Below are 16,714 nucleotides of genomic sequence, written 5' to 3'. Positions count from 1 at the left end.
CAGGCGTGCTCCCTGGCTGCTGCCACCAAGGATGCAGAGGAGCCCTTCCTGGGCTGCCGGGGGGTCAGGCTCACCCAGAGGGAGGGAAGTCTCCCAAGAGATGCTCTGAGACTTGAGGGCAGGAGGGTATCGGGCCCTTAGCAGCCTAGACGGCCGAGGGCCCAAGGAGAGAGCTGGGCTCTTTTGGGGGGGGGGGGGGAGGGAAGCAGGACGACCCAGAGTTCCCAGGTCTCGGGGAGGCTGGGCTTTCTGCCCTGCCCACGCCAGCCCTGGGCCAGGGAGGAAGCAGCCTTTCCACCTCCCAAGGCAGGACCCTGCCCGCGGTCACCATCCAGTAGAAGGGCAGGCTCCACATGCCAGACATGTCACTCGATGCCATGCTGGAAGCCCTGTTTCAGATGAGGACACTGAGGCCCAGGGCAGAGACCTAACTTTCTTAAAATTGGGGGGCCAAGTTTCTGATGCCGACTTGTCTGATTTGGAAGCTGCCAAAGTCCTGGTTGTCCGAGCATGGTATGGAGGGCCAGGCGCGGCCCCGCAGGGTATCCCTTGGGCAGGGCTCACCCCTCGGTCCCTACCCTCCCCCCCCGCATCAGGATGAGAGGGGCTGCAAGGTGAAGAGAACTTAGAAGTACAGTTGTCCCCAAGTCTGGGCATAGGCCACTTGGCCTCTTCTTCACAAGGCCTGGCTCCGTCTTGGGAGCCAGGGTAGGGTGATGGTAGCCAGGCCGCCCCCTCTCACTCCAGTGCCCCCCATCCCCTATACCCAGAGGCACTCCTGCCCCAGACCAGCTTCCGGAGCAGGTGACACCTGGACAGGGGGCCTTTCTCCAGTACCTGGGCCTGAGGGTATCTGGGCCAGGTTTCCTACACTGTCTTCACTCCATCCCTCCATCTGTCCATCAGAGCTGAGCTTCTGCTCTGTGCCCGCACTGGGTGGCAGAAAGGCACGAGCCCTGTGCTTGCCCTCCAGGGCCCATGCCTAGTGGGGCTAGAGAAGCAGTGTGGGGAGAGAGCACGACAAGGGGGACTGTCCCCTGGCCTGCCCGGGTGCTCCCAGCTAGCCAAGGCGGAGACCCTTGGCTCCCTCTGCTCTCTCCCCTCCCTTGGAGGGCTGCCCGCCCCCCACAAGGGCCCCTCCCCCTGACCTCCTGCGGGCAGGGCCAGAGGTTCAGGGCCCGGGCTCCCCTGAGCGCTGGAGGCGAGAGCCCCCCAGATGGCGGCGGCGTGGGTCACGAATCGCTGAGGTTTTCCTTTTCCGAGCAGCGCGTTTCCCTAAATTGTCTTTGACTGCGTGCATGGGTAATGAAAGTTTATGCCCTTGTTAGAAGGACAGGCGGCCAGTTCCAGTTAGAACTGGGGCTGTCTCCCTGCCAGCCCCCCGCAGCCCCCCTCCCCAGCAGGAGAGGGAGCAGTAGGAGCACAAGTGTGTGTGTGCGTGTGCGCGCGTGCCCGCACACCCTTCCCTGGTGGATGAGAAGGCTGTTAGGGGAAGGGAGAGGGGACAGGGGAAAAAAGAAAAAAAAAATTTCCATATTTGTGTAAGTTGCTTTAAAAGCATTTTATCATGTCATAAAAAAGGGAAAGTACTCTCAGAAATTGATCCTCTCCGCCAGCCCATTGGACAGAAGGACGTTGGGATGTTAATGGCCATCCTGCTCCAGGGTGGCTTATTAAAAAATTTATACATAAATGCTTAAAATTGCATAAATTATTTAAAAAAAACCAACAAAGTAAGCAATTTGAATTCCCTCTTTTCCTCCTCTTCGCTTGGTCCCCCTTCTGCGACCCCCCTTTTCCAGCCCCTCATCGCGGTCCTCCTGGTCCCAGGGTCCCCCCCTCCCGGGCCCCCATCCTCGGGGCTCTCCCCCCCCCCCCCCCCGCACCTGCTTCTTCCACTTCCCACCGCACCCCTAGCACCCTCCGCCCTGCCCTCCTCTGGGGTTTCCCAGCCTCACCCACAAATTAACGGAACAGCCGGCCCACCACCAAACACTCACATGCACACGCACTAATAAAAACACCACTAATAATGCCCCAAATCGCGAAATTAAATATTAAGGCCAGAGGAGGCGGACGTGGAGCGGTGCCGCTGCCTCCGTAGCCGAACTTGGAGCTGATGAGTGTGTTTCTCACAGGCGTGGAATGTCACCCACACATCCCGGAGACTGGAGTGGGGAGTTTTATGATGGTTTTTCATTGATTTGTTTCCCCAGCGCAGCTGCCGACCTCTATTGAGGGACAAACATAATCAGCACTGACGCAAATTAGATGGTTATTCGTTTTGAAAATTGACAGAAAAACAATAAAAAAGATGAAATGCTCCCAAATCAATAGATATAATGAAATTCAAATAATCCGAGAGATGAGGTCTCCATGGCAACTGATAATGTGGAAAAGAAAACAATTTAATAAAGGACAGACACACTTTGAAAACAGATTGGGCCCAGGGAGGGGGGCGGGCTGGCGGGCGGAGGGCTGGAGCGGGCTGGCGAGTGAAGGATCACTGTCCGTCCCAAGGACACCCGCCATAATTAAGCGAGGCTTTCGGCCCCAGAAAGTGCAGATTCAGGTTTTAATACACAAAATTATTTCAGGAGCAGTGAATCGGAAAGTCGTTTGTAATGACCTTCCTGAGAGGCCCGGGCGCGGGGCATGTTGGAGGCTGGGCGGCCGGGCCGGCTGAGTTATGGCATATTTGTGTTTTTATAGTGCGGAGGGGAGGGGGTGGGGGGGAGGGGGGGAGAAGGTTAAACAGTATTTACAGCTCAGTTGTTTTCAGAGAGGAAAGAGAAATAGAGTTCACGGGAGATGCGGCGGGCAGGCGGGCGGGTGAGCCAGGAGGCCTCCGGGGCGAGGTGGGAGAGGTGGGCCCCGGGCAGGCCTTCCACCCTGGGGCTGCCTTGCCTTGTCTTGGGGATCCACAGAGGGTGCCAGGAGAGGCCCGCCCCACTCGGGTGCCTGGTGTGGCCCAGCTGGTGGGTCCTTCCAGGCCTGGGGCCCCCTCTGGGGATGGGGTGGGAGCCTGTGTCCGAGCTCTGTGCGCCCGGCCGCACGTACTCCGGTCAAAAGGTGGGGTGTTCCTGCGGAAGAGCGGCTCTGGACGCCCAGCTAGCCTCAGCACCCTCCGAGGCAGCCGGCCGCTCCGCGTGTTGCGTCTGGGGTGTGCCCGGCCTCGGGCACGGCTGGTGAATACCTAGGGACCGCAGCATGCCCCGCTGCAGGGGCCTGCAGCCCACAGCCTCCCTGCCTCTTTCCTCTGGCTCCACCCCCTGCCGAGGGCTCACCGTGGGCACACAAAAGGGGAAAGCTCGGTCCTTTGGGTTTGCAGTGGCAGGGGCCACAGAGAGGGGAGGGGACCAAGCAGAGACGCTCCACAGCCCTCGAGAGCCACTTGGCCGGCCAGGGCAGCTCAGGCACGAGAGCCCGGCCCTGGGGGCCCTTTGGAGGCTCCCCTCCCTCAGGCTCCGACTCCCTTTCGGCCGCGGGAACCCTGCTGGTGCTGTGTTACCGTGACCACTCTCGGCGTTGCCAGTTTCCGGGCCGTTCTGCATGTGCACGTGTGAATTATAATATGATTGTACAAACACAGAGACGCCCGAGTGTGCGCGCGCGTGCACGGTCTGTGTGTGTGCCGTATGTGTGTGTTTTAAATCTCCCCTGGGTGGTAACTCTTTTTTTCTCCCCTTCCTGTTTGGCTGTGACCTGGGGGAGATTGATAGCCAGCCTGTGCGGTGGATGTTAACAGTTCCCCTGATTTATAGAGTTACTTACGCTAAGTGAGGCCACTTAGACGCGTCTGGATAGTAAACCTTTTAACTGGACTAAAAAATCATAATAAATAAATAAACAAAGGGGGGCAAGTGGGGCCCAGCAGCCTGGCCCCCCCACTTCCCGTCTTAGAGCTGTTGGGGACCAGGGGGCTTGGCTGAGAGTCTCGGGGAGCAGTGACCACTCTCCTACCTGCACGAGCTGGGCGGCCCTTCTGTTCTGAGCTGGGAGGGGAGGGCTCAGGCCCAAGAGAGAAGGACACCTTTTCCTACGGGACAGGTCTTGGCTGGGGTAGGGGGTCACAGCTGGAGGAGACAGGGGAGTTAACACAGAAATTGGCTGGTGGGGGAGGTGAGGAGAGAGGTGGGAAGGATGGTCGGGAGCTTGGGGGGAGCACATGTCTCTAGGGACCCTTCCTTGCTTCCCAGACTCGCTGTTCCTGTGGCACCTGGACTTTTCACCACAGTGATTGCGCTTATGGTGGCTTGAACATCTGTCCCCTTGTCTAAATTGAGCTGCCCGTGGTGGCAGGAACCAGGACAGTCTGTCTTGCTCTCATGCTGTCCTCAGGTTTGAGCCCAGGGCCTGGCCTGTAGAAGGAGCTCAGAGGGTGTCTTGAATGAACATAGATGCATCACTTGAAAACCGGGGCCTGTCAAGTTCAAGTTCTTAGGGATGGCAGCGTGGAAGCTCCGACATTGCCACCACCCCAATTGGGAGGCTGGGGAGCGGGGAGGGGGGCGTGTGGGGTGTTAGACCATGGCCTTGGGCATCCGAGCCCCATGGGAGTCCGATTCCAGCACTGACACTGAGTGACTGTGGGCAGTTACCAATCTCACCAGGCTCTCTCTGCTTCCTCATCTGGAAATGGGGACAGGGCAACAGCCTCATGGAGATGTTGGGCGGGGGGTCACTGAAGTTTACGTCAGGAAGTGTTCAGCACGGTCTCTGGTACAGGGGAGGTGTTCAGAGGGTGCCAGCCGCCCTGTCACTCTGGGCCGTGCCACAGGGCGGCCACCAGTGGCCTGGCAGTGTCTGTGGCCCCTGAGCTGCCTGGTAGCAGGCAGGGGGGCCCCGGAGCATCCCTACCCCAGGGGACCAGTGCCTGGCCCCTGCCTCCCCACCTCCTGATATACAGCGGGCATTAGGCTGCCCAAAGGGGACACTGCATCCTTAGGAAGAAATATGTCCTCATTTTTCTTAAACACCGTTTCCACTGAGTGAAATGTTTAGAAGGGACGCACAGGGAGAACTTTATTTCCTACCAGGGAGTTCAGAGCCACCAGGCAGAGCCCATAAAGCACCCGGAGCCTGGTAGCTGACAGGCCGCCCGGCCCCGAAACACATTACTCACAAGTGGCGGGGGGGGGGGGGGGGGGGGGGGGGGGCTGCTGCCAGGCCTGCCCAGCCCCCAGGGACTGCCCCCCCACCCAGGGCAGAACAAGCAACTTCGAGCCCCAGGCAGTGGGCACTGGGCACTGGAGCCTCTCGACCCCTTGACACAGGCTGCCCGGGGCAGGGGAGGGTCTGGCCTCAACCTGGCAAGGAGGTGGAGCCATTCCAGCCACCCCCAACCCCTTCATCCCCAGAGATCAGGGACAGGGGGCCCAGGTGCAGTGGTAGGAGCCCCCCTGTCACCCCCGTAACTGGCAGGAGCCCTGGCCTTCCCCAGCCTTTGGAGGGAGTGATGAGGTTCCTGCCATAACGGGCCCTTCTCCCGAGGCCCTCCCTTCATTTGATTTCTGAAGCTGGCTGATTTGAATATTTATAAATATCAGTAAATTATTTATTGTAGCAATCTGCTGCACCATTTTACCCATCGCAGTTAACACTTTAGGGGGCTCCATGTTATGGGAACCAGGAGAGGGAGTGAGGAGGAGATGGGAAGAGAGGCCTGGGACTTCCTAGGGCCCACCCAGAAGCCTCAACTGGGGACATGGTGGCTGCCCAGCTCCTGGCAGAGCCCGGGCCCCTTGTGAGCCTGGGCTCTGGGTGTCTTCACGGCTCCAGGATCAGTTGCCTCTTCTATCAAACGGGATGATGACAGTGCCTGCTTCACGGGGTCATCACGAGGCATCGGGAGACCGTACCTGGAGATGTGCATGGTCTGGTTTTTGCCCCTCCTTTCCTCCACCCTGAGCAGGATCTGTTCAGCTTACACAGGAGAACTGCTTGCAGGGGGCTGGTTGAGTTTGGAGCCCTGGGAGGGGAGGTCGGAAGACCTGAGAAGGGGTCGTTTGTTGCTGAGTGGACAGCCTGCCCCCAGCCCAGCCCAGCCCCCCAGCCTCTCTGGTGTCCCCTCTTTCTTCTGGCCCCGGTGAAGTTTCCTGGTCTTGGGATCTTGTGCCTAGAGGTGCACCACACCTGCTTGCTTGTCCCTCTCAGGGCTCAGCTGCCTTCTTCCAGGTCCTTGCTTGCCAGAACCCTCTCCCCTTACAGTCCTGTGGCCCTTTCCCAGGGCGGGAGCCTGCCTGGGGCCCTTCCACCAACAAGCGGGAGAGCCAGGCTATGCCCTCATGCTGTGCCGCCTCCTGGGGCTCACCCCACTGATGCGGAGGCACCGGGGCCAGAGACGAGAAGCTAGGAGAGCCCTTGGGCCGGCTGCGCACGTGCGGGTACCCGTCGCTCCTTTCCCCAGTTTCCCCTGTTTCCCCCAGCCTGACTGGGGCTCACCTCCGCTGCCCCGCCCCTTGCCTCCTTTCTGGAGCCCGGCCCTGGGTAAGCAGTGCAGGACTCCCCTCGCCTTCCCACCCCCTGGCCCAAGCCTGCCTCCTGGGCAGTATTGTTCCCAGAGGAAGTGTCCAGTGTAAATAGAGCAGCGGGCAGGCTGGTGGCGGGAAGGAGATGAAAGGGGCAGTGACAGGGCCGGGGACGGATGGCTTCCTCCCATTGAGGCCCGGCCACGGCGTTTATATTTTAGGGAAGAAAGTCGGGGGAATGTTTACATGGACAGGAGCCTGGGGTCAGACCACGAGGGGGGTAGTCTGTATGCCCCAGCGCCCCGATGGAGGGGGAGGGGAGGAGGACCCCACGGAGTGGGCCGGAAGGCGGATGGGCGAGCAGCTCGGACCTTGGCTCCTTCACTCTCCCCACCCGCTGCCCTAGCCTCTGCCTCCTGCCCTGCACCCCAGGCCCACACGCCTTCTCCACCTCTACCCCTGGGATCGGCAGTAGAGTCAGAGGGAGGGCAACATCTGGAAGGCAGGTGGGCTGGGGCAGAGCGGCAGCTGGAGGGCAGGTGTGGGGGGTGTAGGCGGAGCAGAGGGGCCTGTGGGCGGGGGGTGGGCCCTGGGTGCACAGCTGCATCACAGCTGGTGGGGGCCCAGGAGGGGGTGGGCTGGCCTGGGTGGGCCCAAGTGCCTCGAGGCTCCAGGATGGGTGGGAGCCCAGGGAGGGGGTGTCACCAGCAGCAAGTGCAGCCCTGGGAGTTTCTGCTTCCCTCTTCCTTGGGATAAATATTTATAGATCCATTTGCTGTCTCCCTTACACACTTGGCTGCTTACCTCCTGGTAAAAATAGAGCAGGCTCCCCCACTCTCCCCTTCCCGTCCCCACCAGGGCAGGGGACCAAGGGGGCCAGGTGAGGCCTGCTCCCTGTAGGTCTGCTGGAGCAAGCCTGGTGTCGTGCAGCCTGGCAGCTGGCCCAGAGGTTGGGTGGGATGCTGTGACTAGGGGAACCATCATTGAACTTTGGAGAACCCACGTCAGCACTTGGAGACCTGGGTGTGGGCGGCACAGACTTGGAGTTGCGGATGAACTTGGGCAGAGTAGGCCCATGGCCTGGGCAGGGGTGGGGCCCGGCAGAGCCAGGGCCCCAAGACTGGGCCGACTGGTGTGAGCCAAGCAGACCCTTCTGGGGCAGTCGGCTGGCTGGACTGGGCTGGGGCCGGTGGGTCCCTGGGCCAGGTGAGGCCATACACCGGTTTCGAGGCCACCTTGGCAGCTGGTTTCGAGGCAGGTCTGGGGCCGCTGGGCATTGTACAACCACCCGTCTGTACGAGCCAAGTCTCCTTGCGGGACAGGGTCCCCAGGCAGGCAGGGGTGGCCGTCCTGTGTGAGCATGCCTGTTGGTGGGCTTTTGTGTGTGGGGGTTCGCAGGGTGTTGATCTATATTCTAGGGAAGCCCCTTCTGCCCATGGCCCTGGAAGCCGAGCCCCTGCCCTCACTCGGCCTTTTGACCAATGTGGGTGGAGACCCAGACACACCCATTCCTCTGCTGGGGGACACACGAGGGGGCCCTGCCACTGAGAGGCTCCAGCGGGGCCCCCTGTGCTCAAATCGGCTGAGGCCGTCTGCCACGCACTCCGCAGGGCCTGGCACACGATAGGAGCCAACTAAACGGACAGATGGAAGGGTGGAGGACAGGCAGACATATACACAAAATGCGTATGTGTGTCCACCCTTGGCCTTGGTGGCAGGTCCCAGGCTGTGTGGTGAGTGGGCCCGCCGTGTGCTCCCGACCCTGGACCCCTGGGCACCCCTGCTCAGCAGCCGTGAGGGAGGTGGCGAGACCCTGGCAGCCGCATCAAAGAGTTTCTGTCGGGCTGCCGTGTCGTTCAGGAACAGCAACTGCAGCTTCTGGGCCTTCCGTTGGGGGTCCGAGAAAGCCCAGCCTGTTCCAGCTGTGGCTTCTCGGGGCTGGGAAGTGGGCTTTCTGGAGTCAGCCAGGCCTCCGAGGGAAGGAGCCGTGGCTGTGGCAGAGAGGGCAGAGTGGGATCCTCGGACAAGGATGAGCGGTTCTTGGAAACACTGTGAGCGTTCTGCCCTTGAGTGGCCCTGATTGAGGCTTGAGGAAAGGAAATGGCCAGAGAAGACAAAAGAGGGTCTGTGAAAGCAAGGGGAGTGAGGAAAAGCGGAGGCCTTCAGAGGGCCCTCGGCAGCCGGGAGAACAGGAAGAGATGCCACAGCTCTCCAGTGAGCAGAAGTAGCAGTCAGGTGGGGTCCAGGGACCAAGTCTGGCAGGGGAGTTGCCAGGGACGAGACACTCAGAGGGGGAAGGGTCCCAGCCACCAGTGGCCGGGACAGTAGGGCAAGAGGTTGGCTCGGGCCGGTCCCTGGCTCTGGGTGGTCTCCTCCCCACGGGGCAGGCCACGGCGGGCCTCAGTGTGTGCCCGCCTTGAGCGCCCGCCTTGAGTGCCCGCCTCTCAGAAGAGGAATTTAGGGCCAAGCAAGTGTAGGGAACGCTTCCGGGAACAGGTGCTGAGAAGCCTGCCCCTCGTGTTTGAAGAGTCGTTCATTCATTCGTTCGTTCATACATTCATTTCCAAACCGTCCTGAACCACCCAGTGCAGGCCGGCCTCGGTGCCAGGCTCTAGGGTTGGAGCGCTGGGCGAGCTGGGCCGCTGGAGCTCACAGTCTGGTGAGGGGCGCAGACATCCTCCCTCCCCCACCGCTGCCCGCAGCCAGGGGCAGCGGTGAGGAAGATGGGATCCGGAAAACCTAGGGCCTAGTGGGGGGAGGGGGGTTGGCCGCCAAGGTGGTGGCCGCACCCTCTGACCTCTCCCTCCACCCCCGCAGCTGAAGGCACCCGGTGCACCGACCCGCCCGCAGGCAAGCCCGCGATGGCGGCCAAGCGCAAAGGCGGCCTGAAGCTCAACGCCATCTGCGCCAAGCTGAGCCGCCAGGTGGTGGTGGAGAAGGGGGCAGAGGCGGGCCCCCAGCCCGAGGGCAGCCCGCTGCGGCCGCGGGACCGAGAGGCCGGCGTGGCCCGGGGCGTCCGCAGCGAGGAAGACAAGAGGCGGGCGGTGATCGAGAAGTGGGTCAACGGCGAGTACAGCGAGGAGCCCGCACCCGCGCCCAGCCTGGGGCGGATCGGCCGCGAGGGCCTGGAGCTGCCGCCCGAGGGCGTCTACATGGTGCAGCCCCAGGGCTGCAGCGATGAGGAGGACCACGGCGAAGAGCCCCCCAGGGATGGCGGCGGCGGCGCGGAGGAGAAGGAGTCTGACGGGGCGGCCTCCAAGGACGACAGCGGCCCCAGTACCAAGCAGGCTTCGGGTAGGTGCCTGAAGCCCCGGACAGACAGCCGCACGGACAGATGGCATAGCCCGTGGGGGGGGGGGGCAGCAGGGAAGGAGTAGGGGGTCCGCAGAGCATGCCCGCTTCCCCCACTCGTGCTCCGTGTCCCGGCACCTCATCCAGCCCCGCGAGGCCTGGGGCCGAGGTACTGGCGTGAACAGGGAAGACTTGCCCAGGGTGGGAGGGAAGCGCTCCAGGTGTGAGCCGGGCTGGGGGCGGCTGTGAGCATGGGGGGCCTGAGGAGGTGAGGGATGGCTGTGCGGACGTGGGACCCACGACAGACCATGGGACTGTGTCTCCATCCCTGCCATCACAGGAGCCTGCGGGGTCAGCCCTAGAGCCACAGGAGCAGAGCTCCGGGATAGACCTGTTCTGGCAGCCTCCTCCCCTGCCCCTTCCCGGAATCCTTCTCCTTCCCAGGGACACCGGCTCTGCTAGGCAGGACCTCTCAGGGGTGAGGCACAGGGCCTCAGGGTGGCTCAGCCAGGGCCTCAGGATGGCTCAGCCCGGCCCGCAGATCCCGTTACAGCCACCTGCCCCGGACGCGCTCCTCTGGCTGACCTCTTTCCCACGAGGTGGCTGAGGCCTGGCTTTTCTGCTGTCTCCTTGTCCTTATGACTCACAGCAGCCCCGAGCTTCTCACACTCCAGGGAGGGAGGGCCTGCGGTTTTGGGTGGAAGGGGGTCACCGTGGCTAGGATGGAACCCCGGGTGCGGGGCCTTTTCTCCAGCTCCTAGCCTCCTTCTCAGGCCTGTGCCCGGTGCCCCGAGCCTCCCCTGCCTGCTCCCCTATCCCCTTCCCCCTGCAGCGAGGGGCGCATCTCCTCCCTGCGCGGGGAGCCCTGCGCAGCCACATAATTATGCATATAAGATATAAACAGAGCTGTTTAATTATCCTTCGCCACATCAGTGACAGAGTAATTAACAAACATTGCAAGATCAATGAGGAAAAGTGTGACCTTCAGTTTCCTCTGATAGGAAAAGCCCTTGCCGTTCCCAGACACAAGGTGATTGTGCTGAGCCAGAGGAGAGGGAGGGACGGGGACAAGGGCCGCTGTCCCGTCAGGGGCCCGCCCCACCCCCCAGGCCCAGCCCTGCCCTGACCCCTGCCTTCTCTCACCCCAAATGGAGAGCTGGGACAGTAGGAGGCAGGACCGGGACTGCCAGTGGCCTCGTGACCTGGGCATCGCCCCGTCTGACACCTGGGGCAGCCTGCTCAGCCCTGGGCACCAGAGGAAACCAGCTGGAGCCCTAGCCACCGCCAGGCTCAGGCCACCTTCTCTGGGCCTGGGGGCTCAGGAATGCAGGCCTCTGGGCTGCCTCAGACCCCCACCCAGCCCCCTCCCTCCTCTAAGCTGCCTGCCCTTCAAAGCCTTCTGTCTCTCTGCCATATATAGTGAGGGCTCAGCTGCCTCCTGCTATTTTTAGCCCCTTTCCCTGGTCCCTGAGCCACTGAATCTAGCAGCCAGAGCCCCCTCCTCCCAGGCTGGGCCCCCAACCCCATGTAGCTTGAGGTCAGGACAGTGGCCCACCGGCCACCCCGTCCCAGGGAACAGCCATCTGTTGGCTCCCGGGGTCACTCTGCCCACCTGGGGTTCCAGGTGCCACCTGTGACTGTCCTCTTCCGACACAGACCCGATAGGTTGCAATGAGGGTTGGGAGGCGACCCTCATCTGCCACCCTGCTGGGGTCCTGGGCCTCCCACCCCTTCTTCAGCCATGCCTTCCCCCTGGCTGTGCTGTTAGGACTCCCAGCCTGGGGCCCTGCTGCTCTGAGTGAACGTGCCCGACTTTGCTGGCTCAGACAGGAATGGAGAAAACATGTGTGTCCCTGGGGCCCATGTGGGTCTCACCCTCCTATGTGCGCCCACCCCTGATCCAGGCCGGAGCCCATAGTAGGTGTTTCGTGAGTGTTCTGCACGAGAATGAGTAAGCCTGTGTGTGCTGGGGGGGGGGGGGGGGGTCACACATCTGCTGTGGCGAAGGTCATGTGTGCAAGGACGTGGGGCTCCAGAGAAGAACCCCAGGCAGAATGGGATCATCTTGCCTCTGCCATCCTGAGGCTCATCCTGGGGAGATGGGTGTAGGGTTTGGGTGGTTCGTGTCCATGTGTGTGTGTTTGTGGGGTTGGGAAGGTAGCTAGGGGATGTGCGTGCATGTGTGTGTGTACGTGTTTGCTCATGTCCCTGTGAGGAGGCCGCTCCGGGATCTCTGTGTGCCCCAGAGTGGACACAGGTAGAGCCTGTACACAGGCTGTCCTCGGTCCCCTGCCTGGGGCCAGTAGGGCCAGCCTCCCAGGCAGACTCTCCTCAGGGTGGCCACCTTTATGAGTGGGCACGAGGATGACGGGGAGGTTCGTAGGACTCCTCACGTCATAATTCTTGGCTGGGGCAAGGGGCCTCGAGTGAGTCTGAACAAATGCTTTGGCAAGGCCCCTGCCCCCTCAGCCTTGTGGTCTGGGACCCTCAGTATGTGGGGGGCTGGTGGAGCCGGGGAGCCAGCTCCTGGTGAGGCCTGGGGTAAGCCCTCTACCTCCCAGGGATGAGGGCCTGTGTGTCTGCTTGTGGGGGTCAGGGAGAGTCCTCCAGACAGGCTCAGCCAGGCCCACCCCCAACCCTCAGCCCCTGGGGTCCCTCCTGACCGCCCAGCTGCCGGCCCACATCCTTACCTGTCCCCAGCCCCCGTGTCACCCCACCCTTGGGAGGCAGGTTGGGATCTGGCCTTACTTCCAGTAAAGTGACTTCTCTTTCATATTAGGCCAAGGCGAGAGAGAGGAGACATTTATGAAACTTTGTTTAATGTACTGAAAAGCCATCGGCCAGAACATTTAGGAAATTGATTTTCCTGGCATTGATGAACTCGTTTTATTTTACCCCGGTATTAATTACTTTTTTTTTAAACAAATTAATTTAAGAGTCGTAAAACCTAACAAGTGAGCCAAATGTCCATAGATCATGTCGTGCTCCGCCCCCTCCCCATGCCAGCCTCCTCCCTCTGTGGGTGGGGGCTCACGGGGAGGGGGTGCCCCCTGTCCCTTGGCTACCCTGCTCCCTCCCAGAGGTGACCGGCCTCTCCCCACTGCTGCAGGAGAGGCCTCCTCACTCCGGGACTACGCGGCTTCCACTATGACCGAGTTCCTCGGCATGTTTGGCTACGATGACCAGAACACGAGGGACGAGCTGGCCAGGAAGATCAGCTTCGAGAAGCTGCATGCAGGCTCCACCCCCGAGGTGGCCACCTCCTCCATGCTGCCCGCCTCCGAGGATGCCCTCAGCAAGCGGGCGCGCTTCTCCAAATACGAGGAGTACATCCGCAAGCTCAAGGCCGGCGAGCAGCTCTCCTGGCCGGCCCACAGCACCAAGGCCGAGGAGCGGGCGGGCAAGGACGTGGTGGGGCCCCTGCCCGGCCTGCGGCTGCCCAGCAGCACGGCGCACCTGGAGACCAAGGCCACCATCCTGCCCCTGCCCTCACACAGCAGCGTTCCCATGCAGGGCCTGGTGGCCCGCACCTCCAAGTACGACTTCTTCATCCAGAAACTGAAGACGGGCGAGAACCTGCGGCCCCAGAACGGGAGCACCTACAAGAAGCCATCCAAGTACGACCTGGAGAACGTCAAGTACCTGCACCTCTTCAAACCCGGGGAGGGCAGCCCCGACATGGGCGGGGCCATTGCCTTCAAGACGGGCAAGGTGGGGCGCCCCTCCAAGTACGACGTCCGGGCCATCCAGAAGCCGGGCCCCGCCAAGGTTCCGCCCACCCCCAGCCTGGCTCCTGCACCCCTCCCCAGCGTGCCCAGTGCTCCCAGCGCCCCTGGGCCAGGGCCTGAGCCATCTGCCTCCCTGCCCTTCAACACTCCCGAGTACCTGAAGTCGACCTTCTCCAAAACAGACTCCATCACCACGGGGACCGTCTCCACTGTCAAGTAAGGACGCCCATCCTGAACTCGGGACTAGAGTAGCCACTTCTCTGCCCCTGAAGCCCATGCTCGTGGACGCATCCACTCGTACTTGTACACGTCCACCATGCGGCCAGCTTAATACACGCACTGGCTCTCACACGCTTCTGCACATGCGCATGCCTGCGTGTGCACACACGTACACACACACACACACACAGCCTGCGTAACCACCCACGCCCAGCACGCGACACATCTTGCAGTGTGCACACGCGCGTCACATGTCAGGTTTTCCCGTGCATGTGCTCATCTGCTAACACGCGTACCAGGGACTGCTGTAACCCCCATTTGCCAGTGACAGGCTTTCTGTGCCTCAAATGCAGCCTTGGGGTTGGCTGGGAAAGCCCTAGTCTGGGGTTAGGGCTCTGGGCTCCAAGCCGGTCACCGTGGCTCCCAGGTTCAGGGCCTGGGCCGTGGGGAAGGCAGCAAGAGAAGGCAGGAGTCTGGGGGCACACTCATCACTAACCCCCAGGCAACGGTCAGATTATCTGTGGATCAATTGTGTGGGGTTCCCACACTCCCTTCCCCCTGGAGGCAGAGCCAAAAACCTGGAGCAGATCTAGGGAGCTGCCCACTGGCCTGGGAGGGGGGCTTTTCTGATCAAATGACCCCACCTTCTCTTGCCCCTTCCCCAGTGGTCTTCCCAGCATCCTGCTGACTCCCGGTATGCAACGGGGGCCAGGCCCCAGCTTCCAAGGTTCCTAGCTAGGCCCGTGCCAGCTTGGGATGGCCCGGCCCTTGCCGGAGTTGGGCTAATTGAACCTGTGCCAAGGTTCCGCCAAAGGGCTTTCCAATCCCACCTTGAGGGCCTCAGAGCACAACAGAGCAAGAGAGGGAAGGGCCAGGGCCCCAGGACAGGGAGCTGCCCCTGGGGTGTGAAGTTACCCCTGTCGGCTAATCAGCTGTGCCCTGTGTGTCTCTCGCCAGGAACGGATTGCCCACAGATAAACCAGCTGTCACCGAAGATGTAAACATTTACCAGAAATATATTGCCAGGTAGGCCCCTGGGGAGGAGACTGCCCTGGAGAGGTGGTGGGATGGGGCCAGGAATGCCTGGGGACCCTGGGACCACAGGCCCATCTGACCGCTAGTGCCCAAGTGCCTACTGCTTCCCTACCTCTATGCACCCATGCCCTCAAATTCCCCGGAGGGACTGCGTCCCATCTCAGCCCCTGCCCCTTGATGTGACCTGGGCCACACGCCCTGAAGCAGCTTGTACCCTAGGCCGGGCCAGGGTGCCCAAAGGGGCCTGATGGTGGGGCCTGGCCTCAGGTGAGCACCGAGCTCCCGCCACGGCTCATACAGAGTCTGGGGTGGGATTCAGGCCAACGTGGAGCCGCTGGGGATGAGAGGAGGTGCGCGCAATTATCCTCCCTGACATGGCCTCAGTGTGCTCCCTGGGCCGGGCCTTGACCCTCACCTCCTGACCGCAGACCTGCCCTCTTACACTTTTAAGGCCACACGATGGGTGGGTAAAGAACCTTCGCCTCGATGGAGGCCCCCAAATCCGGCCCCTTGCTGCCAACACCCGATGGGGCAGCCCAAGGAGGGAGTTGTGCCCCAGCCTGTGTCTTTCTGCTGATCTTCTAGGTTCTTCCTGTCTCTCTTTGTCTTTTCAGCTTTGTTCCAATCTCTTCATTATTATTATTATCATTATTATTAGTGCCTCAGCAGATGGCCTTTTTGGCAGCTTCAGCTTAAATATTTATTTGCAAGTGGTTCTCCCTTTACAAAGGGGTCTCTCCCTCTGTCTCTGTCTCTGTCTCTGTCTCTGTGTGTGTGTGTGTGTGTGTGCGCGCGCATGTCCCACAGTCTGAGGCCAGCCTCCTCCCCAGTTGTCCTAGCAGGCTCTCCCCAGAGCCGCCTCCCCAGGGTAGCCATCGCCGAGCCTGAGAACCACAGCCCAGTGGCACTGGGGCCTGGGGAAGGTCGGGGTTTCTGGGAGGCGGGCAGTGGCCAGGCTGCATGGGGCTCCCGACTGCGGACTTGGCTGGAGAGCTCACTCCCTGCCGCAGGAAGCCGAACAGATGCTGTGCTTTAAAAATTCATAACCCTGGGCCGTTTCAAGTGTCAGGAAAGCCCAGGACAGAGAGAGGCTTTAACACCTCTCAGCAGCGGGGCCCTGGGCTGGCCCAGCCAGTGTCTCCAGCACCTGGCTTCACTCTGGGTGCGGGGCCGGCGGGCGGCACCTGCAGGAAAGGCAGTCACCCTGGGGGCTCCTGCCCTCACCGCCTCATCCCATCCCATCCCAGGCCTCCTCCCTGTCTCTGCTCTGCCGTCTGGCCCGCCCCAGCTTCTTCCTCCCCACCTTGGTGCCAGGCCCGTGTGCCTCACTGCGTCCTCATTCCCGAGGCAGGCAGGACAGGTCTGCAGTTCAGTGTTCTAGGATTCCCAACAGGCCTGATCACTCACCCTGGCCTCTGCCACTTCACCCCCACAGACCACCTCTGCCCCCCATACCCCTACAAAGGGCTCAGGGCCCCTGAACCCCAGCAGCGCTTCCCCAGGGTATGGGCACATATTTTCTCTGCTGCTCTGGCAGCAGAGTCCTCCCTGGGGCGGGAGGGAAGAGTCCTCCCTGGGGCTGCTGCCCAGAGAGGGCTGAGCCCACCCTTCCTCTCTGCAGGTTCTCCGGCAGTCAGCACTGTGGCCATATCCACTGCGCCTACCAGTACCGTGAGCACTACCACTGCCTTGACCCGGAGTGCAACTACCAGGTAGGGCCTTGTGGGCACCAGCCCCGCCCCTGCGGGCTGGCCCATCGGTGGGGGAGCCTCTCGGAAGTGGGACGGGGGTGTTCAGTTCTGCCGAGGCCACCTGAGCTTAACTCACGCGGACAGAGAACCCAGAAAACTACTAGCCTAATAGGCATTTCATAGGGTCTGGAGCCACCTGCTTCCCCGGGATGATCATTCAAGCTCCCTTCCCTGGGAGCCCCACCCCCCAGCCCCCACCCCCGCCCCAGGGCCTCGGCAC

The 16,714-nt window shown here is 61.7% G+C and overlaps 1 protein-coding gene across 4 annotated transcripts in view; it reads left to right on the top strand.

Moving 5' to 3' along the window:
* The window catches only part of CASZ1 (castor zinc finger 1), a 149,110-nt gene that overhangs the window by 113,005 nt on the left and 19,391 nt on the right, over nucleotides 1-16,714 (top strand). For all 4 annotated transcript variants that reach the window (XM_045482145.1, XM_045482146.1, XM_045482144.1 and 1 more), the window contains 4 exons: nucleotides 9,288-9,764; nucleotides 12,871-13,705; nucleotides 14,666-14,734; nucleotides 16,365-16,455. In XM_045482145.1, coding sequence (XP_045338101.1) covers nucleotides 9,288-9,764; nucleotides 12,871-13,705; nucleotides 14,666-14,734; nucleotides 16,365-16,455 — 1,472 coding nt within the window. The remainder of the gene's footprint in view (nucleotides 1-9,287; nucleotides 9,765-12,870; nucleotides 13,706-14,665; nucleotides 14,735-16,364; nucleotides 16,456-16,714) is intronic.

This window comes from Leopardus geoffroyi, chromosome C1 (genome assembly GCF_018350155.1).
Source record: "Leopardus geoffroyi isolate Oge1 chromosome C1, O.geoffroyi_Oge1_pat1.0, whole genome shotgun sequence".
NCBI lineage: Eukaryota > Metazoa > Chordata > Mammalia > Carnivora > Felidae > Leopardus > Leopardus geoffroyi.
Note: the sequence above shows the minus strand (reverse complement) of the source record. Positions and strands in the feature narration are given on the sequence as shown.